We start from the raw sequence: 19562 nt of genomic DNA, 5'->3' as shown, positions 1-19562 counted from the left end.
GGACTGGCCTTTTTATTCTGTATAATTCACTTCCAGTCCATCCAAGTAGTGCATGTATCAATAGTTCATTCCTTTCTGGTTGCTGAGTAGTATTGCATAGTTTGTTTCACCATTCACCCTTTGAAGGGTGTTGCTCTGTTTCCAGTTTTTGGCTAGTATGAATAAAGCTGCTATGAACATTTGTTCATAGGTTTTTGCATGAGCACAGGTGTTCATGGAATTCATGGGAATGCCCAAAGAAGTGAAGAATCATTACCTAAAACATCCCCATTTATACCACTCAAGACCTCCTCACCCTGATGACTTTTTTTTTTGGCCACACTGTATGGCTTGTGGGATCTTAGTTTCCTGACCAGGGATTGGACCCAGGCCAACAGCAGTGAAAGCAGCGAGTCCTAACCACTGGACTGCCAGGGAATTCCCATGATGACTTTTTCTTTTAGAGTGGTATTGATTTCAAATTCTACGTGTCTTTCAAGCAATGATTGCAATACGAGTTATTAGCGTAGCAAGAAGAAAGCAAAACCTAACTTGACTGGAGCATATCAGAATAGAAGTGTGTGAACAGACCCTTCTGCCATGCAGTGAATTTCATGCTCTAGTAAGAGAAAAATAAAAAATCACTTAGAGCAGCACAGAAACTTTAATGAGTTAAGTAGGTTTTATGTGGCAAATTCCATGTCAAGGAAATGCTCAGAGGTAATATGTTAATTTGTTTATTTTAGCAACAAAATATTTTACTTTACTTTAACAAGGTATTTTTTGATACTGGGTTTTGAATTTTCGACCACTTTTAATTAAGATTTGTATGTCAGTGGCCATTATTAGTGTTCATGGTTTATATCTGAGATAAAAGCCAAGAGAACATAAAATACTAAACCACTGAAAGGAATACTTTCTGATAAAAATGTGAGTGGACCACATTAAGATACATATAATGGTAAAGATAACATGAAAATGTTCCACAGTTAGTGCCTTTCACATTAGAATTTCACACACACACGCACATACACATAAACACACACCCTTATATTTAAAATATTTAGGAAAAGAGAGGCAGAAAATTCCAGGGCAAGACAAAAGGAGATGCAGTACCAGAATCTAAGCACTTTTGTCAGGGCTTCTAAACAGTAAGTGAACTAACTATATATCAAAACAAATGAAAATCCTTTGAAAAATGTCATTCTTGTTTTATAAAATAGAGAATAAAGACATGCTCACATTAGATTATTATAGACAATATATATTTACAAAGCTCTTGTACTGTAAATCCCACCAAACAGCCCAGAAGCTGGTACTCCTTGATTTCACCGGGATTCACTCTTGTTCTTTTCCTCCCCCTTAGGATGGTGTGTAGCTTAGTTGAGCCTTGGGAAGTCAGCTTACTGAAACCCACCATGGTCAAAGTGAACGCTGCTTCTGTGATCTTGGTCAAAGCCTTCTAGTTCTTCCTCCTGTGAGGCTGGGAGGACCCACCTCTTCATTCCTATCTCGGTGATCTCAGGAAGTTTGGTCACGGCACATAACAAGTGTCTAAACCATTGTCCACACTCCCGAAAAGCTGATGGCTGAAGGCTAATATCCAGCTCGGTTAACTCTTTGAGGAGCCACAGGTTTTGGCAGAAGATGGTCCATTCTGCATCATAGATGCTATCATTATAGCTCAGGTCCAGCTTCCGCAGCCTGGCCAGGTGACCTGTCTGGATTACCTATGCTGAAAAACAAAATCACTCTAAATGCTAAAAGCCAAGGATACTTTCTAGTGTGACCATTTCCCACTTCCAATAACACAACACAGTAGCTCCAGGATTCGTAATGACAAGATTGATACTTAGTAATGAAATGTTATTAGCTAGCAGTTTTATTCAGGGCATCTGAAATTACTCTAGTAACAAATTTCCTCTCTGCATTTCATGTACAGCTTGAAAATGGATTTTTCTTTCTCTTTCCAAATCCCATACCAAAGAGTGTCTTTTTTGTCGAGTTCCTGCTCTCTGCTCCACTGGAGTCCCAGCTCTTACTGCAGACTTTCTCTAATTAAAGGTGAAGAGTGATGGCTCACCGGCTTTAACTCAGGACCATTTCTGAAGAGTTTTCTTGCTGTTTAATGCTGTTTAATTATTCATTGCTTATTCATTCTTCATTCAACAGTTATTTAATTGAGCACTTTCCATGGGCAAAATATGCTTGGATAATTTCTAATTCATGGGTCAATTAGAGAATTTAATACATGGATCAAGTTTTCCTTTGAATAGCACATATCACAGTACTACCCAAAATGGCTCTCAATAAATAACAGTTAATGATGAAGCTAAGAAAAGGAGCTAGGAGAGACAGCCAAAGCAGACAGGACATGCTTCCCTTTTCAGCCAAAAACAGGAATGGATTACAGAGATGAGATGTGTAGAATCTCAGAGTTGGAAGGGACCTTGGAAGGCTCCTCATTCAACCTGATCAATGATCAGAGAGAAATCCCTCTCACAGCTTCTCTACTGGGGACCAGCCCAACTCTGCCTGAAGTCCCTCTTCAGGTTGCCCCAACAGAGGGAAGCAACTCTCAGCGGGAGGAAGCCATGCCTCTAGACCCTATCTGACTTTCCCCACTGCCCACCTCAGCCTGCTGGGAACCTCAGCTCCTTCCTCGTGCCAACCATGCAGTGTTGGACAACAGTCAGGTCCCCTCAAATGTCCCCCCTGTAGGCCTAAACACGCCCTGGTCCTTCAATCATTCCTCACACATCATGGCTTCCACACCAAGTGGGATGCTCCCTTCCCATCATTTTCATCATCCTAGTCAGGGCACTCAACAGCTGCATTTGGTCCCTAGGTGTTCATGTTGATCGTGTCCCTTCCTATCTTTCTGTCTTGGAACATTACTCACCATGTTCTCAGGACCTAGCTAAGTGTTAAAGATAATGTGCATGCTTTTTCCCTTTAGAAAGTTTTCTGTTACAGACATTTTCAAACATATAAAAAGTAGATGGAATAGGAGTGAGAACTCCCATCTTCCCATCAATCAGCTTCAACGCTATTTTCATTACACTGATCTTGGCTCATCCAGTCCCCTTCCCCTACTTTTTGTTTGTTTGCTTTTTAGTATTTTAAAGCAAATCTCAGACATTGTTTTACCTTTCCTATACTATTTGAATTTTCCAATGATGTGAGTACTCTATTTATTATATTTTAGTATTTTATGTGCGTTATATTTTTTAAAATCTGGGTAATAGTATCATAGGTCATGAAAATACTATTTTTGTAGCTTACTATATGAAAAAACCAATGCTGTTATTTACAAAAGAGTAAAACACAAACTACTCATGATTAACAAATTCTTAAAGTTTCTATTAGAAATAATCAAAACAGTTAAGTGGCAATGTTTAAAGCCACACACAGCAATACTTGTTATTGACTAAAAATTGAAAGAAGGAAAAAATACCCTTGACAAAATGTAAAAGTATAAATTTGACCTGAGGAAGAAAACCTGGTAGTAAAAATTAAGAAACAATATATAATGGCTGGAGCTATGATTAATAAAATATGATGCAGACCAAAAAATTAAAAAATTGAAGAAGCAAATTTTAATAACTTTAAATGAAATAATTTAAATATGTTTAATGGTGTCCAGTTCAGGAAGACAAAACAAACCAAAGGCTTATTCTTTGAGAAGATTGATAATATTGATAAACCTCTTGTGGTAATCAGAATTCTAAGGTGACTCCAAGATTTCCACCCTAATTCCTAGGACTGTGTATATGATGGGTCCCCATGATTGGGTTATATTACATGGCACACCTGAGTTTAAGAAACGCAGACCCAAACGAGGTTAACCTACTCACAGGAGCCCTTTAAAAGCAGAGAATTTTCTCCAGCAGGTGGTTGAAGAGGAAGGAGGTCACAGAAGAAGTAGTCAGAGTGATTAGCAGACATTAACAGGATTATAAGAAAACTTTATTTCCATAAATTTGACCTAAGTAAAATGGGTCAATTCCTTGGAAGACACAAAGTACCAAAACTCAAGAAGAAAAAGATAACCTGAATGGTGCTATATCTATTTTTAAAACTGAATTTGTAATTTAAAACTTCTCACAAAGAAAACTCCAAGTTTAGACAGGTTCAGTGGTCAATTCTATGAAGTTTCAAGTTAATGAAAAAATAATACCAAGTCTACAAAATCATCCCAGGAAATAGAAGAGGCAGGAACACTTGCCAACTCATTTTCTGAGCTCATTATTACCCTGATACCAAAGCCAGACAAAGATATTCCAAAAACCTATTAGGCAATTATCTCTCATGAACATAGCCACAAATATCCTCAACAAAATATCTTCAATTCATTATAAGAAATCTAGCCAGATTAGGATTCCTTTACCTGATAAAGGGCACATCTACAAAACACAAACAAAAACCTATAGATAACATTATACTTAATGGGAAAGACTGAGTGCTTTCCCCCCAATATTGAGAACAAGGCAGGGATGTCTGCTCTCACCTCATTCAACATCTACTGGAAATCCTAGCCAGTTAAATAACCAAGAAAAAGAAATAAAAGGTATAGAGACTGGACAGGATGAAATAAAGCTGACTCTAATTATAGATGACATGATTGCCTATGTAGAAAATCCTACAGCATCTACCAAAAATCTCATAGAACTAATAGATGAGTTTAGCAAAGTCTCAGTATAAAATGTCAATATAGGAAAATCAATTGTATTTCTACATACTAGCAATGACCAATTGGGAATCAAAATTTAGAAACCAGTACCGTTTATAATAGCACCAAAAAATTAAATACTTAGATATAAATTTAACAAAGTATATGCAGGATCTGCATGGTAGAAACTACAAAACACCAATGAAATAAATCAAATAGGACCTAAATAAAAAGAGAGATACTGTGTTCATGGATGGGAGTGCTCAATATAGTTAAGATGTCATTTCTCCCTGAATTTACCTATAGATTCAATGCAATCCCAATCAAACTTCCAGAGGGGTTGTTTGTAGATATTGACTAGCTGATGCTAAAATTTATATGGAAATGTCAAGGAACTAGAATAACCAAAATGATTTTGAAAAAGAAGAACAAAGTCAGAATGCCCATGCTACCTGATTTCAAGGCTTACTATAAAGCTTTAGTAATCAAGACAGTATGGTATCGGTAAAAGAATAGATGCATAGACCAATGGAACAGAACAGACCAAAAATAGACCCTCACAAACTGGCCAGTTGATTTCTGACAAAAATGCAAAGGCAATTCAATGAGTCTTTTCAACTAATGGTGCTTGAATAATTGAGCTGTCATATGCAAAAAGATTTTCAGCCCATATCTCACGCCTTGTACAAAAATACTCAAAATGGATAATAAGTCAAAATGTAAAATGTAAATGTAAACCTTTTAGAAGAAAATCTAGGAAAAATCCTTGAGAACTTGGGTTTTGCAAAAAGTTCTAAGATGCAACACAGAAAGCTCTATCCATCAAATTAGCAAATAGATAAATAGATCTTTATCAAAACTGAAAGTTTTGGGACTTCCCTGGTGGTCCAGCGGTTAAGACTCCGCACTCCCAATGCAGTGGGCCAGGTTTGATCCCTGGTCAGGGAACTAGATCCCGCATGCCACACTAAAAGCTCCCTCACGCTGCAACGAAGATCCCGCATGCCGCAAATAAAACCTGGCACAGCCAAATAAATAAATATTTTAAAAAAACCCAAAACTGAAAGTTGTGCTGTGCAAAAGATACTGTTAAGGGGATGAGAAGACAAGTTACAGACTGAGAGAAAATATTTGCAAGTTATAGATCTGATAAAAGACTTGTATCCAGAAAATCTAAAGAACTCTCATTAAGAAGAAAACAAACTATCCAGTTTTTTAAATTAGGCAAAAGATTAGAACAGACACTTCACCAAGGAATATATACAGTTTACAGATAAACACAGATAAACACATAAACACATAAAAATATGCTCACCATCATTAGTCATTAGGGAAATGCAAAATAAAATCACAATGATTTGTCCACATCTTCTAATTACAGTGTTTGGCCATAACACTTGTTTTGAAAACACATATCTGTTCCAACTAGATTGAAATATCAGAGAACAGTGTGAGCATAACACAAATTTCTTGTTTGCTTATGCATAATTTATCCACAGGAAACAGTAGGTGAACGCAGAAGACTGCACCCAGCTGAGCCAGGGTGGGTATAGGCGTAAACAAAACCCACACATGCACACACCTCTCAAGGACAAGGAGCCTCACCCAGCCACATGCAGTGTTCCAACTTCCTATTCTACATCAGGTAATCCTCCTTCTTCGACCACCATATCTATGTCTATCTCCTTTTTTTTTTTCTTCTTCTTTTTTTTTAACGTTTGGCCGCACCTTGTGGCTTGCGGGATCTTAGTTCCCCAACCAGGGGTCGAACCCTCGCCCCCGGGAGTGAAAGCGTGGAGTCCTAACCACTGAACCGCCAGGGAAATTCCTCCATCTCCTTTCATGAAACACTCTCCACTGTCTTTTTGGTTTTAGAATTGCCCTTATCTGTTTCAACCAGCTCTCTCCTAAGCAGATGTCAGGGAGCAGGGAAGCTGCACAGAGGGCTTAGCTCCAGGCCTCGCTGCCTTCTCCACCTCCCTTCCTCTGGACTGGCAGGGCAGGCACGCTGGGCTCTGAGTGCCGGGACTGCTTTGGATGGAACCAGTAGGTAAAACCCAGAAGAGCCACGTCCTCTGTCACCAGGGAACAGCTGCTCAGCCTCAGCACCTGAAGGGACGTTGAAAGCTTTAGCGTTTCCAGGAGCAGCTTTAGGTTGCTGCCAACACACTTATTCCAAGAAAGGTTGACTATTTCCAGAGCAGGGAGGAGAATGGAGGCTTCAGCTGAAATTGACAGCGATAAGAATAGCAATAATTTATGTTTCCTTAGAGGTCATAAGCCTTGAATTTGAGGAACCTAGGCTAGGGCAACATATTACTATCAGTGAGGTTAAGACAGTAGTAGAGACCGTTTCTCCTGACTGAAATTCATGGCCTCAATTTATGTTGTCTATTTTTATTTGGGAGAAATGTTGGAAACTTTAGAAAAGTAAAACGTGATTAAATGGGGACTTCCCTGGTGGCGCAGTGGTTAAGAATCTGTCTGCCAATGCAGGGGACATAGGTTCGAGCCCTGGTCCAGGAAGATCCCACATGCCGCGGAGCAACTAAGCCCGTGCGCCACAACTACTGAGCCTGCGCTCTAGAGCCCGGGAGCCATAACTACTGAGCCCCCGTGCCACAACCACTGAAGCCCGTGCGCCTAGAGCCCGTGCTCCGCAACAAGAGAAGCCACCGCAATGAGAAGCCCGCGCACCGCAACTGAGAGTAGCCCCAGCTCACTGCAACTAGAGAAAGCCCACGTGCAGCAACGAAGACCCAACGCAGCCAATAAATAAATAAATAAAAATTTAAAAAACTTGATTAAATGGAATTCACTGTTGACTGCGATTTCTTTCCTTCACTTCACATTTAAGAGGGAGAAAGAGACGAACAGTTTTCACAGCTAGTCACGATTTCCAGAGTGTGTCCTGGTTTTACATGTCCTGGTCGCTGTTGAAATTCAGAGACAAGGCCAAACCTCCCTAGAACTCTGAAACACCAAAATGTATTTGTGTTTACTTAACTGCAGTTAACAGAGACAAAGAACGGAAATAGTGTATATTGGAAAGATTTTTAAAGGAAATTCAAAGATTTTCTGCTTAGTTCTCGGTTTCCCCTAACATTAAAATTAACCAGAGCAACTTATCCACGAGGTATAGCCATTAATTACATTTTAAACTATTCTGCCTTCTTTCTAAAAAATAATATATGTTTGAGGGGTAGATATATATTCTTTTTATAATATCTAACAAGCGCACCCTCCCACTCCTATGGTACAGAGACCTATCAATAAGAAATTGAACTTTCTTTTCTCAAAGTCATGTAGAGAAATATGTATTTACTTGATTTACTTCTTCTTTTTAACTGTTGATGTACTTCTTAATTCAAATTGAATTAAACAGGTCTCCCTCGACTTATGGTGGGGTTACATCCCGATAAGTTGAAAATATCTTAAGTAAAAAATGAATTTAATACACCTAACCTTCTGATCATCATAACTTTGCCAGCCTACTTAAACATGCTCAGAACATTTATATTAGCCCATGGTTGGGCAAAGTCATCTAACACAAAGCCTATTTTATACTAAAATGTTGAATATCTCGTGTAATTTATTGAATACCATTCTGAAAGTGAAGAACAGAGTGGTTGTCTGGGTACAGAGTGATTATTAAGTTTACCCTCGTGATGGCGTGAGTATTGCACCACGTATATATTACTAGGCCAGGAGAAGATCAAAATTCAAAATTCTATGTATGGTTTCTACTGAATGTGTATTGCTTTTACACCACCTTAAAGTCGAAAAGTGTGAAGTCAAACCGTTGTAAGTCAGGGACTGTCTAAAGATTTATGTCAGATGATGTAATTTTGTGTAATATCTACTTGATTATGATTTATTGATTGTGTAGCTATAATTGAAAAGAGTTGTGCCTTCTGATGGCAGAAGACACAAACATTTTCCATCTAGGAAGTATATTTATGAAATCTCATGTTGTCCCCAAATTTATTTTTTGTGGAATTTTCCTAACAACATTAGTCTGAGCAGTGGAATGTGGGGGGTGTGCGTGTGTGTGTGTGTGTTTGTGTGTGTGTGTGTTTGTGTGTGTGTTTACCTAGCCATTTTGGTGATTATAGCCCCCTTTGAGAAATTTGTCTGTCTGTCTGTATGTCTGTCTATCTATCTACTAACCTGCCTATCTACTTACTGACTTACTTATCTAATACCTGAAATGTGCTTTGAAGGATGCAGTGAAGAATAAACACAATCCCTGCCCTCAAGAAGGTAACAATCTGGGAGAAGTATCAACATTAAAAAACCACACAAGTAAACACATAATTATAAATTCTGATAAAGGCTATAAGGAAGATACAGGGACTTCTAATTCAGAGAGGGGCTGTCTTAAAAGGGGATATTTACACTGAGACCTGCAATCAGAGCTCCCCAGGAAAGACTGGGGGGTAGGGAATTCTAGAGAACAGGAAGGTCAAAGGCAGGAGAGAGCTCGGTGATATGAAGGAACAGAAAGAAGCCAACTGAGGCTGGGTTCAGGGAGCAAGGGGGAGAGCCGCCAGGGGGCCTGTTAGATCACATGAAGGAATCTGGATTTTACCAGAGGTGCTCCAGGCAACCGCTGGCTTTTACAATAAAATTTACTTTTTTTTTTGGCCACACCGTGTGGCATGTGGGATCTCAGCTCCCCGACCATGTATCGAACCTGCACCCCTGCAGTGGAAGTGCGGAGTCTTAACCACTGGACCACCAGGGAAGTCCCAAAATTTACTTCTTAAATAAAATTTATAGACTCTCTCCCCATAATAATATTAACAACTGGCATTTATTGAGCATTTACTATGAGCCAGGCACATTACCAAGAACTTCACATGTAATAACCCATTTAATTCTTACAACCCTGTGAGATATGATCCTATTATTCCATTTACAGACAAGGAAACTGAAGCACAGAGTTGTTAAGTACCTCAGGTCATGAGAGCCAGAGCCAGGATTTGCTTTCAGATGTCTGATCCCAGGTGCTTTGGAGCCAGAAAAATGTACCATACATTTCCCACCAACAAAAGAATTGGAATCAATTTTAGGGAGTTCACAGCCCCCTGCCCAGGCATAACTATAGACTGACTCTCTTAAGGGAGGAGCCATGCACCTCAGGTTAAGAAATGTACATATCCTGCTACTTTTCCCCATCCAGACACGTGGCCAATGAGATGAGCAGTGCTGGGGGAGGGCTGGGAGAAGTACACGGCAAGGACCAAGACCCTGTGTGTCGAACAGAACACTTGGGCTGAAAAGGAGAGCAAGAGTACCCTAAACAGAGAGTTCTTAGAATTTGGGATAAATTATATGTACTTATTTTTATTGACAGATATTAATAAATAACTACTTGTTATTTTTTATTAATAGAATGCATTCATTTCATTAATAATAGCCCTGTCGGGTCCATAGGACAATTCATTTTTAAGGGAGTGTCAACAGACATAACCCTTGAGGGAAGGTCAGAGAGAAGGGCTCTGTTTTCACTGTTACCCAGGAAGCACCAGAATCCAACCACACAAGTCTTGTGCATGTGTACAAAACAGAGTTAACCTAGCAGGCCTGAGACCACTATCCCTACAAAGTCCTGCTGGCAAGGTTGGCCCTTGGCTGACACCTGGGAACATGGAATTTGGAAGTGTTGTCACCATTCCCTAACTTATAAGGGTGGTTCGTTGTGCCTACAATGTTTGTGTACAAATAAGATGATTTATGCTGAACACTAGCTTTCCTTCTGTGAGCCTGGAATTTTGGTATGTGCTTCGTAGAGGGTGCCTGCATGACCAAGCCCCACTAAAAACCCTGGACTTGAAGGTTCAGGCGAGCCTCCCCGGGAACATTTCAGACCATGTCGTCACAACGTGCTGCAGGAACGGAGCACGTCCTTGTGACTCTGCTGGGAAAGGAATCTTGGAAGCTTGGGCCTGGTGTCCTCTGGACTCGGCCCCATGCATGTTTCCCTTTGCTGATTTTGCTTTGTATCCCTTTGTTGTAATAAATCTCAGCAGTGAGATCTGTGAGTCCCTCCAGGGAATCACTGAAGCTGGAGGTGGTTGAGGAGCCCTGGCACCATGTGCTCAAAGTGCTGGACGCCTGGGTGGTATATTTGGGAAAATTGGGCAAAGTCCCTTTGCCTCAAAATGTCTCCCTCTACTCGCAGACAGTGCCCTTGCCCCAGCATAGGCAGAAATGTCAGGTTTAGTAAATCCCTGATGTAGGCCGGGCCATATCCATGGTCTTCAGGCACGCCGAGATTCCTGAGAGAGGACGACAAACCCTGTTGGGACTAGGTGCTAGCAGCCAGCTAGGCTCACACACTAGTAATTGCCTCCCTTTCCAGCAATTCCAAATTATACTGTACAAGTTACCAGGAATGTGAGCCTTCAGAGTTGGTTATACAGCCGTCCCTCCGTATCCACAGGGGCATTGTTTCCAGGACACCCTGCAGACACCAAAATCCATGGAAGCTCAGGTCCCTTATATAAAATGGCACAGTATTTGCGTATAACCTATGCACATCCTCCCATATACTTTAAATCAACTCTAGATTACTTATAATACCTATTACAAAGTAAATGCTATCTGTGTAAATTGTTGCCTGAATGAGACAAATTCAAGTTTTGCTTTTTGGAACTTTCCGGAAATTGTTTTCCAAATATTTTCGAGTTGCTGTCAGTTGAATCCACGGATTTGGAACCCATGGTTACAAAGGGCCAACTGTGTACACTTTAAATTTTAAATGTTAAATTTACAATGCCAGAAATCATTCATGTGGCTTTGAAAGTCACTTTTAAGAGAGCATATTTCCTGAAAGAAAGACAAATTAATACTTTACTTTGCGTACAGCTGAGCCTTGGAATGAAATTCATTTGTAGGCAAAGAGAGGCCTCCCCTCTCAGATGTTATGGTACCAGTGCCTGCAGGGATTTGGGGAATGCTCTTACCCAGGGCAGTAAAAGTCTCACTTTCCAAAGCACAGCTGTTGATTAACAATGACTTCACTGCTGGTAAAAATCGGAGCCTGCTGAGTAGGTTTTCAGAAGAGCTGCCCATCTTTCTGTTGGCAGATAAATCCAATTCTTGAAAACTCGAGAGAAAAGGGATAACCTGGGCTATTAAAACATCAACAGTGACATGTTTTAGGTAGCATCTCACAAAGGGTCTTCAGGGTGTTTGGGTCCCACAGTCTTCTTGATCAGCAAGCAGAGCTCTTCCCTCTCTGACCCCTGCCCTGCCTTACACACAATTTCACACCACATACACACCAGCCATTCTTCCCAGTATGCAGCTTGGGCTCTTCTCCAAGCCTCTCTCAAGGCTAGAAGTTAAGAGCAAAGACTTTGGAGACAGAACTGGTGGTTCTAATCCTGGATTTGCTACTAAAGAACTGTGTGGTTTCAGACAAGTTACTTAACTTCTCTGAACCTCAGTTTTCTCAAGAAGAATAACAATACTACTTCACAGAGGCAATGGGAAGATAAAACGACTTGGTATATGTAAAGTGCCTGGTACAGTGCCTGGCACACACTAACTGCTCAATTAATGTTTGATACGATCATTCTTTTCTCAGAATATAAGTCAGAAGTACTAGAAAGGCAATGAAATCAAGAAATCAGAACGGATATCTGTGGCTAACAGCACCAGAGTGGGGTCCTGAAGGCCCTTGCTGTGCCAGGAGTTACCCCTGCTTCGCTATCTTTCTGCTGCTTTTCCTGCTTCCAGACCTTTGCCCTAGTTCTTTCCAATGTGGGAAATGCAGTATCTTGGGATCTCTGTGGGGCTGGCTCACCTCCTCAGAGTCTTCCAGGGCCACCAAAGCCACAGTAACCCTTTGGTCACTATTACATCTCCCTATTTTCTTTTCCTCCCAGCACCGCCCATTACGTGATTTGTTTGTGTATGTGTTTGTCTTCTGCCCTCCCTCCCCAGAGGTGAGCTTTGTGTGTAGGGGCTGCTTCGTGCCCAGAGTGTGCCTCAGAGCCTGGAAATCAGAGGCACAAATGTTAGTGGAAGGAGGGAAGGACAGGAGAAAGGAAGGGGAAGGGAAGGAAAAAAGGGCAGGTACTTGCTGTGGTGTCTCCCTCTTCTAACGCCCCCAGCACCTTGTATTTCACCACGTATTTGGTTTATTCCTGCCCCCACCAGACTGAAGTTCCTGCCTGTGAATTCCCTCAGCCCACAGCACAGTGCCTCGAACAATTAGATGATCAATCAAACGTTGTTGGCTAAATGACCTGTAATTCCATTCCTTTGGAGCTATCGAGAATGATCAGATAAAAGAATGTTCAATTCTTTAACATCATAAGGTATAAACAGGATGTATTTTCAATTCCATCTTTTCAAAATTAAGCAGGACAATGCAATTCACTACAGTTATTAAATAACCATTACCTTTCTGGGGCCATTTACCTGTGTTCGTGGCTGCAGATCTAGATAAGAGAGGTTAATCCCTCTGATGTACTAGCATTAACAATTCAGATCCTCTAGCACTTTAATCTTCCTCTGAGCAATAAGATGAGACAGGACGCTCGTGTTATTCAGTTGTAGCAGGGGAAATTCATTATTTGGAATCTGGTACATTGGTAATTCAGGAGTGTCTCCACAGGTACGACATTCATAAGAAAAGGGGATGGTGACACCTCACAGTCTCCACCTGGAGCTCAAAAAGGGATTGTTTACTGCTTTAAAATCTTCATGAAAGCCTTGAACTCTTCTCATTTTCCCCAATTGAGGGATAAGAGTCTAAGAAATAACTTAGCAGGGCTAAAAATCAATATTAGACCTAAAGACCTATTTTACTGTTTTTCTCCCCCAATTGTACTAAAAACAACAAAAAATTCTTTTTCCCGTTCTTTATTGATTGATTCATTCAATCAGTCACATTCTCAACAAGCATTTACTGGCTGCCAACTATGTGCCAGACCCTGTGCATGAGCAACAGAGAGATACTGAAAAAAAACCCCATCCCTGAGCAGGAGGAGCCGGTAGTACGGAGGGAGAGCAGAGCGTGGCTGGTCTGCGTGAGCGTCAGCACACATGCTGTGGCGGGAGTAGTCAACGGGGTGGGGGGGAAGGAACAGAGAATGCAGTCAGAGGAGGAGCAGGAAATGCCAGAAATGGACAGAGGAGCAGGAAAACCATCTGGCCTCCTGCAATGATCTAGGCATGCGGTGACAGTGGGCTGGACCAGGGTAGTAGAGGTCTCAGTGGTAAGCAATGGTCAGAGTCTGGATGCATTCTGAAGGTTTATTGTGGCTGCAGGTGGAATAAAACCCTTAATCTCAAGAGTATGCTTGCTTAGGGGAAACTGCTCTTATACATTACAGGTTACAGGACTATGTCTGTGGTAGGAAAGTAAGCGTAGTGACCTAAAGTTGTAATGTACACCCGTTATGCACCATCCCACTGACTTTCTGTAACTTCATTTGTATCTAAGTGCCTCGGCTTCATTGGTTAGCGAGAAAGACTCAACACCCTTCGTTTTGGCTTTCCTTCTACATCCCGATTTGTAATACACTTTGTGACAGTAGCAGATTCATTTCTAAACAGCCACATAAATTCAAAATTTTCTCCCTCAAGCGCCACATCTGTCCTTTACAGATGTGTATAGGAGGAGTTTAGATTCACTAACAATTACTGGGCACTTAATATTTGCCAAATACTATACTGGGGCATTCACAAAATTTTTATGATGTGATCCTTCCAGTAACTTCATAAACAGCACATCTCAAATTTGCCAGGTTTGCAAACACATGCCAAGGCTCCAGGAGTCCTCCCTCGGCTCTGCAGTACCTACTCAGCGACACCATGTCGTCAGCCGCCAGCGAGCACTGGTGAAGATCCAGCCCCTCCAGGTGCTTGAGCGTGGCCAGCCCCGGGGAGTCTTCAAACCCTCCACTCATCTCCTTGTTGCAGGAAAGGTCTAGTGTCCTCAGCTCACACAAGTATCTAAAAGCAGCATCTACAAAGAAGGTCAGAACCCCATTCTGACATATTACAAGGCGGTCGGCAGGAGTGGAGCAGGAGAGGGGGCAGGTGTGGAGAAGGGAGACTGAGACAATATGTACACTATGTTGACAAAAGCCCAGACAGTGGGATAACTATCCACTTTGTACCATCTACCCCTTCGGACCTGACAGTGGCTTCAAATACACACTCCCTGTGATCTGCATTGATCGTCAATGGTTTTGATCAAAATCTTTCAACTAATGAATCTTCCCCTACTATCCTTGAGCACTGGTGCTGTCATAGCATTCCAGACTTATTCAAACTGCCAGGGAGAAGGATTTCACAGGCTCTAGAAGTTGAAGGGATAGAAACACATTTCATTTCCTATTCTTTAATGTGGATACTCTATAGCAGAATAAATTTAAACTACAGATGTCACTGAAGCTGTTCTTTTTATCAATACCAATTCCTTCCTACTACTAATCATAAAATAATGCTGGCATTTTCAAAAGTAAGAGAAAAATGGACAGCTTTAGTAGCACACTTATTTTGCACAGTGTCTCTCTCTGACCTAAAATATCCTGGCCTTTTCAGAGTCAGCCGTTTTAAAAGATTATTTTTGTAATCATGAAAGTATATGCTCACTGTAAAAGACTTAGCAAATCAATAAAACATGAAGAAGATTTAAATCACCCATAATCTTATTCCCCAACATAACCACTGTTTATATTTTGTTGTATTTCCTAACAGCTTAAAAATTCCATATAATATAAAGTTATATAGAAACTTTAGCCATTGCTAACTCACCCAGTAGTTTGACACTCTTTTGTGATAATCCACATGAATGTAACTTCAAGACTTTCAGATTTAAGGTACTTTTTAATCCCTGAGCAATACTGTTGAGACTGCCATCATTGTTTCTGTTAATAGAAAGATCAAGTACTTCAAGGTTTTGCAGCCTAAGGAGCAAGTGACCTGGAAGGAAGGAAATTCAAAGGACAACTCAGTAAAGATGCAGAGTGTGAAAGTTGGGGCAGGCAGGAGGGAGGTACATCTTCATGTGACCTGGGATATAGTGAACCACTCTTTCAATTCAGGGTGAGAGAAAACACAGCCAACGTTGATTTCCAAGCTATCCAATCATGGGTGCCTTCACATTTTTTTCCTGGGAAGGACTCTTCCAAATTCCACTTACCCACAAACGCCCCATCTTCTGACGTGAGGGCAGAGTCCACAAGCTCAAGCATTTGTTTCTTGCTTCCTTCTCGGAATGTCTGGAGGATCAGAGGCAAGTTTCCTCCCACTTTACTGTTCCAGGACAAATTCAACTCAAGTTCAGGCAGCGCTTTAAGTGCTTCTCCTGTTACAAAATGGCCCAAAGATCAGGTTGATCGCTAATCCGCAAAGCAGGGAATTCATTTCAAAATCAATACAGCCATTGTTTACGGAGTATTGAAGCCGGGCCAGCTACTGGTTAGATGCCAGGGAACAGGGAGGAGAAAAGGACCCAGTTCTTGCCCACTCCCAGCAGGGTGAGCTTCTATATGTACAGGCACAGCAAGTCTAGTCCCTCCAGAGTTCTGAAGCCATGCTCGTAAGCAAACATGGTGTAAAAAAAAAAAAAAAAAAATCCACCTGTTAGTAGGGTGGTTTTACCAAATTGTTTTTATGGTAATAAATATTTCTACCAGTCCGTCTACTTTCTCTCAACCACCTTCTCCGGGGATCAGCACTGCTGAGAAGCTTGGCCAGAGGCAGAAGTGTAAAAGACTTAGAAAATAAATAAAACATGAAGAAGATTTAAATCACCCATAATACTATTCCCCAGCATAACCACTGTTTATATTTTGGCCAGAGGAAGATTGGCCAGAGGTAGAAGCAAAGCAGGGCACTGGCCACCACAGAGGAAAAGCTCACTTTGACATCAAGAATATCACATACAACTGATCCAGCCACTGCAGGGAGGAACCAGTAAGAGAGCATCAGGTACTAGCAGCTCATAACAGTGATGCAACCTTGGGGTGGAGGAGGATGCAGTGAGGGGGGGTGACACTTGACATTTCTGATACCATTTCACACAGGAAACATCTGAGGGCTACAGAGCGGAAGCTGGGAGAGAACAGGGGAAGTGTGGGGAGATCAGCCCTTAGGAATACTTTTCACTGCTTTGGGGGCAGAACAGAATGGTGAGCCACACACATGACAAATGTACTTTCTCAATGTCTGGAGTCAATTTTAGCACCAGTTAAGAGTGTTGGAAGGTCCACTGTGTCCAGAAGCCTCTCTTCCACCATCCACTACTGGGCTGGAACTTCTGCCACTGGTTATTTATTCCATGGTTTAAGGTTTTTGGAGTCCAGGAGCCCCGGGTTAAAATGCAAATTCTCCAGGAGTTATAATATCATAAGCCAGGGATAAACAGGTGTCATTTTGTATGCCATTGCCAGTCAAAGGGGTGTGGATATGTATCGCCCTGAGGCATCCCCCAGGATCACGGAGAAAGAGTACATGATTGTCTGCAGTGCATATGGCACTGGAGGGCCTAGGCATTTGCAATCCTGCACTAAGCAATTGTAACAGGTGTAATAATGTTGAAATGCCTCCTGATTTATGTTTTCTTATCAGTAAACCATTTATTCTCCTTATACTCCATCTGCCATTAAGGCTAAGCAGAGTATGGATGATAAGATAGCCCCTCCTGGTGGGGAGGATGCAGAAGGCCTTCCAGAGAGGATAAAATCTCCGGGAGAGGGGAAAGGACACAAAACATTAGTGACAAGGGTGCAGACTCTCTCCTGGACCAGATGAGTTTAGAGTGGGTCCCAGGGCAGAAATTCCACTTCCTGGTTTCTTAAGGATGGTGGATCATGAAAAAGATTAGATCAGTCATAGAAAATAATCTATACTTCTTTTCATGCCTGAGTAACAGTACGTTAAATTTGAGACCCTGGTACACGATAACCAGCTGCTAACCAGTGGGGCTAAATTGATCATGAAAAACCACAGAAAGGTAATTTTGGATGAGGGAATAGGGAAAGAAAGAATTATCGATTATTGAGCGCCTACTATGTGTCAAGCACGTAGTAGGTACTTTACAGAAATTATTTAACGCTCACAATAATTTTTTTTTGAGGTGGATATCACCCCTTTTCAGAGATAATAAAACTGAGGCTCAGAAAGTTTAAGTATTTTGTCCATGATCACAAAGAGAATTAGAAGTGGGACTAGGATTTGAAAGGATCTGGCCAGCTCTGAGATGTATGACGTTTTTCCTTAGCTATAGGAAGGGGTGAACCAGGAAACATCAGCTGGCCCCCATTTTCTAGGGAAGGATTAGAGAGAAGACATTGGCATAAATTTTGTTGATTTTACAGAAATCTTTGCAGAGATGTAAATGATCAAAATACATGATCAAAATAAGAAACTTCAGACAAAAAGAAGACAGAAAAAGTATTAATTGCATCTAAAACCAGCAAGCATTCTAGACAACCCAGCATTCATAACCCAGTAAAGCAGCTGGGTTAGTAGCATGACAAATTTTATCTTATGTTCTATGTTATCCAATGTTTGATATACTATAAACTAACTTAATTGAGGTTCTAGTCCTATTTAAATCATTGCTTTTAATTGAAAAATCTTGTTTTGATCATTTTTTTTTTAAATGGGAATGGGAAAATAGAAGAGAGAAGTAGTATTTTGGAATTGGAAAGGAACTTAATTATTATCTATCCCAACTCCTCTAATTTACAGATGAGGTAACAGACCCAAAGTGAGCACATTTTACAGTTACTATCTCCACTTAAACTCCATGAGAACAGAGGCTTGGTCAGCCTGTTCCCTTCTCTATCCCAGGGCTTAGCACGATGCTAGGTGCAGGTTACACAGCTCCTTAGAAGGTATACGAGTGCTCAACACAGCATCACATCATGTACAGGCAGCTCTCTCATCCTCGTCCATGGACACTTGAGGGGGTGGTGACCCAGATAATTCGCCCCTGAGGGTTTGGGTTGCAAAGATCCTTGCAGGGAAGCCATCTCTTAAGGGAAGCATTCATCATACCCAGTGCTCGAATATCATCAGCAGTAAGTCTGCAACTACCCAGCCTCAGGATTTTTAACTTGCTGACAAGATGCATTTGCTGCATGAGTAAATGGAGGGTTCTGCCTATGAAATCATTCCAGGAAATATCCAGTTTTTCCAAGTCTGGGAGAGAAGGCAGCAAAGCAACTAGAAGTGAACACAAGAAAAAACAGATTTGCATGTGTAATTTGTGATTTGTAGTAAATAGGATCCACTGCCTGTTGCTGACTTTCCACAAAGCAGGGATCTCTCAGCCGCACAACTGGAGACACTGTGACATTTACTTTACCTATTTCTTGGGACGTTTTCTATTTCTGCCAAATAACTGCACTCTGAAAATGCAGTGGTGTTTCCATAAGATTTCATAAGTACTCCTTTATTGTAGTGGAAATTGTAATTCTACTGCTAGGGCTGTTACTACCACTGTCACTGTAATGTGTATACTGGTCCTTTTATTTTGCAAAACCCCCTGACACCCATCACCCTGTCGTCCTATTGGACCCTCAGGCTGAAGGTCTGGGGAATACTCCGTTGGCAGGACCGCTGAGACTGAGGGTGCCCGTTACCTTTTCTTTCTTATCTTGATCACCTGGGAGTCACCACCTTACAAAGTTCCTGTTATACCTACATGGGCCAACATGTGCAGGTTTAGACTGGCACAAACCCTGACCAGAACCTTCTCTGAGTCTCCTCCATTGCTCACGAAAATTGAAGTTACTCTCTGTGAACAAGATTCTCAAAGGTCATATTTATCTCCTGCAGCAACAAGACTTAAGAGTGGAAATGCCAAAGTCAAGGGGCGAAAGTGTCTTTGCTTGCTTGCTTTTAAACATCTATCTTGAATGTTAAAGTAGTG

At 41.3% G+C, this 19562-nt stretch overlaps 1 protein-coding gene across 1 annotated transcript in view; it reads right to left on the bottom strand.

Annotated features, from left to right (window-relative positions):
- Nucleotides 1-1331: 1331 nt before the first annotated feature.
- LRRC31 (leucine rich repeat containing 31) overlaps nt 1332-19562 on the bottom strand; it is a 48447-nt gene continuing 30216 nt past the window's right edge. Inside the window, 7 exon segments of the mRNA XM_061192756.1 lie at nt 1332-1714; nt 6709-6876; nt 11623-11790; nt 14475-14639; nt 15434-15601; nt 15822-15986; nt 18686-18853. Of these exon segments, the coding sequence (XP_061048739.1) occupies nt 1383-1714; nt 6709-6876; nt 11623-11790; nt 14475-14639; nt 15434-15601; nt 15822-15986; nt 18686-18853 (1334 nt within the window). The 3' untranslated portion in view covers nt 1332-1382.

Source organism: Eubalaena glacialis, chromosome 6, assembly GCF_028564815.1.
Source record: "Eubalaena glacialis isolate mEubGla1 chromosome 6, mEubGla1.1.hap2.+ XY, whole genome shotgun sequence".
Classification (NCBI taxonomy): domain Eukaryota; kingdom Metazoa; phylum Chordata; class Mammalia; order Artiodactyla; family Balaenidae; genus Eubalaena; species Eubalaena glacialis.
This window is presented reverse-complemented; position numbering and strand designations above follow the sequence as displayed.